Raw genomic sequence first — 8,993 nt, forward strand, 5'->3', positions numbered from 1 at the left:
CCTCGGCCCCCCCTACAAGTGGGTCTTCTCTAGGCCCGGGAGAAACCCTTTGCGCGCCTTCCCGCCCCTCTGAACGCAGCCTCGCTCCGAAAGGGTCCCGCGTCGCTCGCAAAGGAAAACCCGGACCGGGGTGGATGGGGTGGGGACGGACGGCTTTGGGTCTTTGAGGCTCGGCTCCGGAGGAGAGAGGATCGCGGTGCCCTTACCCGAGGGGGCCTGAGCCGTTGGCGTGCGGGTCGCCAGGCTGGGGTGTCCCACCGCTAACGTGGCAATAAAAATATTTCTCACAAAAGCATAATTGTGGTTGCTCTTCTCGGTCCTTTTCTCCAAGAGATTCGCCCGAGCCGCAGCCTTGAGCCGGTGCCAGAGGGGGGGAGGCAGGCCGGGCCGGGAGGCGGCCTCACGACTGGCCCCGATTCTGCCGCTGAAAGCAGCAGCCGGAGAAGAAAGCCTTTTCCCTCCCCGGGAGAAAGGAAGGTCGTCTCTGCGGCCGCCTTGGACCTGCCCGCGTCCCTCCAGCGCTGCTTCGCCCCCTAAGCTGATCCAGAAGGAGCCGAGCTCGGGTGGTTGGCATTTGCGCCCGATCCAAGCTTCCTTTCCCGTCCTCCCAGAAGCAGCCGGGGGGATCCTCAGCTGTCCCAGAGGTGGTCCTATGGAAGGCAACCCATCTGGTATTCTGTGCCCCGGTCTAATAAACCTAGGCAGGTCTCCTCGGAAGCCAGCCGCTCCTGCGTTCAAAGGAAACCCCCCTCCCCCGGCCCCGTAAACGCGCATAAGATCGCGGTCGGCAGCGCTGATTTCCGAAGAAAGGATTGCATAGGATCGCAGTCCGTCGGAAGGAAGTTTCTAACCGGGTTCGCGTACGTTTTTAGGGTATTTGCTGTGCGAATCCGTGCGTTTTTTGGTTCCGAGTAGACGGGCTCGGGAGCGGCCCCGCGCGACACGGCTTCAGGGTCGCATCTGCGCGGGGAAGGCGCGCGATCCTGAAAGGGAGTTTCACGCCGTGTGTGTGTGTGTGTGTGTGTGTGTTAGAACACGCTCGCGCCGGCTAGGCAAAAGAGGATCGCCTGCCCACCGGCCAGTGTAGGGGCACGATCCGTCTTTCCCCGTGCAATAGGAGAAAAGTCTCCCATGCAACTAGGAGACAGGGCGAAGGGACAGCCGTGACCTCTGCGACCCAGCGGGGCTTCCCACATTACGCTGGTGCAAAGAGGGAAGAAGAAGAAGAAGAAGAAGAAGAAGAAGAAGAAGAAGGAGAAGGAGAAGGAGAAGAAGAAGAAAGAGGAGAAGGAGAAGGAGAAGGAGGAGAAGGAGAAGGAGAAGGAGGAGGAGAAGAAGAAGGAGAAGGAGAAGGAGAAGGAGAAGGAGAAGGAGAAGGAGAAGGAGAAGGAGAAGGAGAAGGAGAAGGAGAAGGAGAAGGAGAAGGAGAAGGAGAAGGAGAAGGAGAAGGAGAAGGAGAAGGAGAAGGAGAAGGAGAAGGAGAAGGAGAAGGAGAAGGAGAAGGAGAAGGAGAAGGAGAAGGAGAAGGAGAAGGAGAAGGAGAAGGAGAAGGAGAAGGAGAAGGAGAAGGAGAAGGAGAAGGAGAAGGAGAAGGAGAAGGAGAAGGAGAAGGAGAAGGAGAAGGAGAAGGAGAAGGAGAAGGAGAAGGAGAAGGAGAAGGAGAAGGAGAAGGAGAAGGAGAAGGAGAAGGAGAAGGAGAAGGAGAAGGAGAAGGAGAAGGAGAAGGAGAAGGAGAAGGAGAAGGAGAAGGAGAAGGAGAAGGAGAAGGAGAAGGAGAAGGAGAAGGAGAAGGAGAAGGAGAAGGAGAAGGAGAAGGAGAAGGAGAAGGAGAAGGAGAAGGAGAAGGAGAAGGAGAAGGAGAAGGAGAAGGAGAAGGAGAAGGAGAAGGAGAAGGAGAAGGAGAAGGAGAAGGAGAAGGAGAAGGAGAAGGAGAAGGAGAAGGAGAAGGAGAAGGAGAAGGAGAAGGAGAAGGAGAAGGAGAAGGAGAAGGAGAAGGAGAAGGAGAAGGAGAAGGAGAAGGAGAAGGAGAAGGAGAAGGAGAAGGAGAAGGAGAAGGAGAAGGAGAAGGAGAAGGAGAAGGAGAAGGAGAAGGAGAAGGAGAAGGAGAAGGAGAAGGAGAAGGAGAAGGAGAAGGAGAAGGAGAAGGAGAAGGAGAAGGAGAAGGAGAAGGAGAAGGAGAAGGAGAAGGAGAAGGAGAAGGAGAAGGAGAAGGAGAAGGAGAAGGAGAAGGAGAAGGAGAAGGAGAAGGAGAAGGAGAAGGAGAAGGAGAAGGAGAAGGAGAAGGAGAAGGAGAAGGAGAAGGAGAAGGAGAAGGAGAAGGAGAAGGAGAAGGAGAAGGAGAAGGAGAAGGAGAAGGAGAAGGAGAAGGAGAAGGAGAAGGAGAAGGAGAAGGAGAAGGAGAAGGAGAAGGAGAAGGAGAAGGAGAAGGAGAAGGAGAAGGAGAAGGAGAAGGAGAAGGAGAAGGAGAAGGAGAAGGAGAAGGAGAAGGAGAAGGAGAAGGAGAAGGAGAAGGAGAAGGAGAAGGAGAAGGAGAAGGAGAAGGAGAAGGAGAAGGAGAAGGAGAAGGAGAAGGAGAAGGAGAAGGAGAAGGAGAAGGAGAAGGAGAAGGAGAAGGAGAAGGAGAAGGAGAAGGAGAAGGAGAAGGAGAAGGAGAAGGAGAAGGAGAAGGAGAAGGAGAAGGAGAAGGAGAAGGAGAAGGAGAAGGAGAAGGAGAAGGAGAAGGAGAAGGAGAAGGAGAAGGAGAAGGAGAAGGAGAAGGAGAAGGAGAAGGAGAAGGAGAAGGAGAAGGAGAAGGAGAAGGAGAAGGAGAAGGAGAAGGAGAAGGAGAAGGAGAAGGAGAAGGAGAAGGAGAAGGAGAAGGAGAAGGAGAAGGAGAAGGAGAAGGAGAAGGAGAAGGAGAAGGAGAAGGAGAAGGAGAAGGAGAAGGAGAAGGAGAAGGAGAAGGAGAAGGAGAAGGAGAAGGAGAAGGAGAAGGAGAAGGAGAAGGAGAAGGAGAAGGAGAAGGAGAAGGAGAAGGAGAAGGAGAAGGAGAAGGAGAAGGAGAAGGAGAAGGAGAAGGAGAAGGAGAAGGAGAAGGAGAAGGAGAAGGAGAAGGAGAAGGAGAAGGAGAAGGAGAAGGAGAAGGAGAAGGAGAAGGAGAAGGAGAAGGAGAAGGAGAAGGAGAAGGAGAAGGAGAAGGAGAAGGAGAAGGAGAAGGAGAAGGAGAAGGAGAAGGAGAAGGAGAAGGAGAAGGAGAAGGAGAAGGAGAAGGAGAAGGAGAAGGAGAAGGAGAAGGAGAAGGAGAAGGAGAAGGAGAAGGAGAAGGAGAAGGAGAAGGAGAAGGAGAAGGAGAAGGAGAAGGAGAAGGAGAAGGAGAAGGAGAAGGAGAAGGAGAAGGAGAAGGAGAAGGAGAAGGAGAAGGAGAAGGAGAAGGAGAAGGAGAAGGAGAAGGAGAAGGAGAAGGAGAAGGAGAAGGAGAAGGAGAAGGAGAAGGAGAAGGAGAAGGAGAAGGAGAAGGAGAAGGAGAAGGAGAAGGAGAAGGAGAAGGAGAAGGAGAAGGAGAAGGAGAAGGAGAAGGAGAAGGAGAAGGAGAAGGAGAAGGAGAAGGAGAAGGAGAAGGAGAAGGAGAAGGAGAAGGAGAAGGAGAAGGAGAAGGAGAAGGAGAAGGAGAAGGAGAAGGAGAAGGAGAAGGAGAAGGAGAAGGAGAAGGAGAAGGAGAAGGAGAAGGAGAAGGAGAAGGAGAAGGAGAAGGAGAAGGAGCCCCCCGCCCGAGCGACAGCTGCGCGGCTCCGGCGGCGGCGGCGTCCTCCTCCTCCTGCTGCAAGCGCGCTTTGGCGTCCAGATTGAGAGGGAGGCGAGGGAGAGGTTTCCTCGCGAGCGCGTCTTCTGCTGCTGCTGCGTCTCCTTCTTCTCCTCCTCCTCCTCCTCCTTCTTCTTCTTCCTCCGGGCTCGCGAAGGCGAGGAGAGGCAGAGACTGACTCGGATCCTGAGGACTGCCGGAAGGGAGGCGGAGAGAAACATTTCAGATCTCTCGCTCTCTTTCTCTTTTTTTGTTGGTTTTTTTAAAAAAATAATAATTTTAATATACATATATATTTGGAGGGGAGATGTTGGCCTCGGGGGGGTCCTGAGCGCGCTCGGCGGATCCCGACCCCCCCCCACTCCCCAAATAGATCTCCATCCCGCACCACCTTTGACAAGCTCGCCTTTGACTGACGGCGCAGGAGTGGCAAGAAGGAAACGGGGGGAAGAGAAGAAGAAGGGGGGGGGAAGTCATGCGAGTTGGGTAGCCGGGGCTGGAGAGGCGACTCTCTCCCCCCAACCCACCCCGCAGCCTCCCCCCACCACCACCACCCCCACACCGGCGACACTCGGGACACAAACTGTTTTTAGAGGGGGGGGCAACACAAAAAAAAGGAACCGGCCTTTGCTTCCCCCTTTGCCGCTGTCTTGGAAACCGGGAGAGGAGAGCGCGTAAAGGCGCAGAGGAGAGCCAGGAGACGACGGAAGGAAAAAGCCGAGCGCCGGGAAGAGGAGAGCCGTTTCTTCTTCTTCTTCTTCTCCTCCTCCTCCTTTCCCCCCTTCTTTTGCTTTTGGCCGCCCCGAAGGATCCCCCCCCGGCTCATCCAGCCGCCGAAGACTCTGCTTGGACCGGCGCTCTTGGCGCTTCCCAAAGGATTCTTTGCCCCCCTTTTTTCCTTTTTTGGGGGGTGGGAGGGGGGAACCGCTGGGGTTATTTTTTTATATATATATTTTAAATCTCTTTCCACCCTGGCCTTAAGAAGGATATAGCAGAAGTTGAGCAAGGGCGACGAGGGAGCGCGGGAGGCCGATGGCGCAAAGGGTACGTAATTATCACCATTATTATTATTATACTACCACTACTATTATTATTATTATCATTAGTGTCTTTGGGAAACAAGCTGGCGGCTATTAGAGGCCGGGGGGCTGTATTCTTTTAGAAAAACGCGGCGGGGGGGTGCAATTCAAGACTGCAGCCGCTCTTTTTGGAAGGAGTTTCCATAGATGTGTGTCTTTAACTGGCTAGGTGCAGCGCCCAAGACAGGTAAGGGAGAGATCCAGAAGTCTGAGTTCCTTCTCTCCACACCAAAGATCTCTCTCTCCGGGTAGGCAGGGCTGAACTTCAATTTGAGGGGTGTTTCCCAGGAGTTTCCAAGGAGGTAGAATTCCCAAGAAAACTCTCCCTTGGGGTATGCTAAGAACACCCTTTGGGAGATGCTGAGAACAACGAAGGATATCAGGATTAAAAAAAAAAAAGACTCCAAGAATATTTTTTTTAAAAAAAGACCAGGAATAAAGTCATACTTTTAGGGCGAAAGTGGGTAGTCCCAGTCGCCTACCCGTTGGGGTTTCTTTTGGGAATATATTTTTTCTTATTTCATGTGGATTTTCCGGGAGGAAAAAAACACCCAGCGGGTCTCTTAAGGGGGTAAATCCTAAAGACGTCTTCTCAGAATCTTACTAAAGTTCTGTTCAGTGGGGGCTTTCTTGCAGGAAAGCCTTCTTTGGATTACACCGCAAAATGTCGGTTTCTTTTCTTTCTTTCTTTTTGGATGGAATGGAACTTTTTCAAAATTAAAAACACACCCAAAAAAGTTTATCACTTTGGGAAGGCAACCCGGATCCACAGCGGAGGGCCTTTTTAAAAAAGAAATGTGATTTCTCTCCTTCCCCGACTTGACCTGTTTCCCACCCGTGTTCTTTTCACACAAGCCAGACAAAACAACAATAACACATGCGAGACAAAACAACAGTAAGGACGGCAACAAAAAGTAGTTTGGCGTTTCCTTTTCTTCCCCCAGGGTTGTGCAGCGGCTGGCTTGCAAATTCTCTCTTCCTTTAAGATTCTCCTTAATAGTAATAATAATAATAATATTTTTAAAAAGGACATGGGCCTCCCTTCCAGAGTTCCCTCTAAGCAGAGTTAGTGTGAGCGAGCTCACAGGTTTTTAGCCTCCGGCTCACACATCCTCTGCCTTAACTCAGGAAGGATGGCTCCAGAGGGAACTAAATGTATGCAGCAGCCCAGCCGCTGGCTCACCACTTTCATGCCAGTCGCTCGGCAAAGTAGATATTTTTTTTTGCTCACCAGACTCCACAGCCCAGAGGGACCATTGGTCAAGAAGGATTCTGGCTTCTTCGGCCGCCTAGTTCTAAAAGGGAGTGGGGGTGTGTGTGAGAGAGAGCGACAGTCTACTTTTCTCAGGGCTTCCCAAACGTTGGGCCAAAAAGTAAAAGAAGTTGGGTAAAGAAAAGGGGGGGGGGAATCTTTCAGGAAAGAATAATTTTTTTAAAATCGCCCCAAGACTGGGACTCCTCGACTGCTCCCAAGCAGCGTTCCCTCTGAGCGGAGTCAGTGTGAGTTAGCTCGCAGTGGTTTAGCCTCTGGCTCACACTTTTTTTTTTTTTTGAGCTGCGGGGGCTCAAGTGGTTAAGATGCTGAACTGGCACCCAGTCATCTCTACGGACAGGGAAAGGAACCATGGGAAAGTGCGGCCGATTTCATCTCTAGCTCCCCGATGAAAGTCCTGCAAGGAGTCAAGGTCCGGGGACACAAGTCCTAACTGTCTGATGACACTTTCCTGACCCTTTTTGTGAAAACACGAAAGGGGCCAATTTGAGCACTGGCAAGGACAAGAGATAAAAGCGGGTCCTTTGTTTGGCCCTCGCTGGATTTAGCCTTCTGGGTGTGTGCAAAAGCATTACTAAGGAGCTGCGGTGGCTCAAGTGGTTAAGGCGCTGAACTGCAGGCTGTGGAAGGTCGGTAGTTCAGCAGTTCGAGACCCGAGTGTGCCGCATGACGGAGTGAGCTCCCGTCTCTAGTTCCAGCTCCTGCCAACCTAGCAGTTCGAAAGCAAGAAATTGCAAGTAGATTCGAGGCCCGGCGAACGGCTGCGGAGAAAGCCCTGCCTGGGAAGCAGAAGGGGGGATTCTTCCGAGCGGCGCTTGCTAGATTGGGATTTGCCTCCGAACCGCAGCCCGGGCGAGGTCTCCGGGCTTGGGGCTCCCAGCAGGGGAGAGAGAGCGATGCCTTGCAGCGGGAAACGGCTTAAACAATTTAAGGAGAGAGAGAGAGAGCGCGCACTGGCTTGGGGGCGCGTGTTAGGACCGGGGGATCGGGGTTCTCGCCGGCGTGTGTGTTTGTGTGTGTGTGTGGGGGGGTCGTTGGGTTTCCCGGGACCCCTCTCCCAAAGGAGCCCCCCCCCGTCCGTCGGGCCCTTCCCGGGTGCCCGGAGGAGCGCAGGCCTGGTGGGGGAGTTTAGTGGGACCCCCCACGCCCCACGGCCCCTCCACCCAGAGGTCGCTCCCTTCCTGGGCCGCCCAGACCGCCCCGTCGGGGCCCCGGCTCGCCACGAGCGGCTCCCCCACTTTCCCCCGCCGCCGCCGCCCTGCTCAGGCCTTCCCTCTGACCCCCATCTACCCCCCCTCTCTCTCCCCGGTCTGTTCTGCAGTACGACGACCTGCCCCACTACGGCGGGATGGACGGAGTGGGGCTGCCGAGCACCATGTACGGGGACCCCCACGCCGCCCGCTCCATGCAGCCGGTGCACCACCTGAACCACGGGCCGCCGCTCCACTCCCACCAGTACCCGCACGCGGCCCACACCAACGCCATGCCCCCCGCCATGGGCTCCTCCGTCAACGACGCGCTCAAGAGGGACAAGGATGCCATCTACGGGTAGGTACAGCGCGCCAAACACCACCCCCCCCCCGGCACACGCACACTCAGGGGTCCTGGGCGGGCGGGCGGGCGGGCAGACCCGAGGGGAGGCGGCGGCGGCGGGAGGGATCCGCCAGGCACGGAGGAGGAGGAGGAGGCGGCTCGGTGGTGGGGAGCGAAGCCTCCCCCTCCCCGCTCGGTGGGGTTGGCTTTATTTTTTAAAAAATAAATAGAGGTCAGAGAAGAAGGCAAAAATGTCGGTGGCTTGGCTATTGGGAAAGGAAAGGAAAGGAAAGGAAAGGAAAGGGAGAAGAGGGAGAGAAAGGGGAGGGGGGAGAAAGAAGGAAAGAAACAAAAGAAAGAAAGGAGAGAGAAAGAAGAAAGAAAAGAGAGAGAAAGAGGGGAGAGAAAGAAAAAGGGGAGAGAGAGAGAAAGAAAGAGAAAGAAAAAGGAGAGAGAGAGAGAAAGAAAGAAAGAAAGAAAGAAAGAAAAGAGAGAGAAAGAGAAAGAGGGGAGAGAAAGAAAAAGGGGAGAGAGAGAGAAAGAAAGAGAAAGAAAAAGGAGAGAGAGAGAGAAAGAAAGAAAGAAAGAAAGAAAGAAAGAGAGAGACTCCATCTGCCTTTTCAAACTTCCAAAGGTCGATTTCTTTTGCTTCCTTTCCAACTGCCTGTGCCGACCGTGGCCACCCCTCTGGGGTGCCGGCACACTGGCGCGTAGCGGCTCTGGCCACAGAAACATTCCCATCTTTGCAACTTGTAAAGTAGACATATGGGAAGTTTGCCGGAGTCTAAATGGGCGGCGGGAGAAGGTGGTTTTTTTGAGGGGGGAATGGATTTGGACCACAACTTTTTTTGAGGAGGGGGGAGAAAGTTGCCACAGCTTCCAGTGGAGGCTGGGGACGAAAGGGTCGGGCAGAAAGCAGCGAGGAGGGCCGGAAAGGCCGTCTGGGCAGAGAAGGAGGTTCGGCAGGTCTGGAGGGGAGATTTTGCCCGGCCTTTGCGGGTCGCCAGCAGAACGCCTCCTGGAAAAAGGCTCAATTTTTCTTGGGGGGGGGGGAAATAAGGGAGGGGAAAGAATTTCATGGTGGAGTTCAGAGTGCCCCCCCAGACCCTCCAACCACCCCACAAACTTCCTCCAGCCTAGCTTGTTGCAGCCTCTCCAACGAGGGACACCTTTTTTGGGGAAAAAATAGTTTCTCTCTTTGCCGGATTCTGTTTGGGGACCCGCAGAACGGCTTCCCCCAACGCCTCGGCCTTCTTTTTTGGGGGGGCAGAGACCTTCCAAACGTTTCAGAAGGGTGGGATGGGTCACCCCCCCTGCCCGCCCCCCGAGT

General features: G+C 54.2%; 1 protein-coding gene across 2 annotated transcripts in view; it reads left to right on the forward strand.

Annotated features, from left to right (window-relative positions):
- The first annotated feature begins 3,748 nt into the window (after positions 1-3,748).
- The window catches only part of MEIS1 (Meis homeobox 1), a 265,872-nt gene continuing 260,627 nt past the window's right edge, over positions 3,749-8,993 (forward strand). Inside the window, exons 1-2 of one of the 2 annotated variants that reach the window (XM_015418907.1) lie at positions 3,749-4,822; positions 7,452-7,678. In XM_015418907.1, the coding sequence (XP_015274393.1) occupies positions 4,811-4,822; positions 7,452-7,678 (239 nt within the window). In that variant the 5' untranslated portion in view covers positions 3,749-4,810. The remainder of the gene's footprint in view (positions 4,823-7,451; positions 7,679-8,993) is intronic. The other variant, XM_015418906.1, reaches the window with a different exon arrangement.

The sequence above is a fragment of the Gekko japonicus genome, unplaced genomic scaffold, assembly GCF_001447785.1.
Source record: "Gekko japonicus isolate JY-2015 unplaced genomic scaffold, Gekko_japonicus_V1.1 scaffold2165, whole genome shotgun sequence".
Lineage (NCBI taxonomy): Eukaryota > Metazoa > Chordata > Lepidosauria > Squamata > Gekkonidae > Gekko > Gekko japonicus.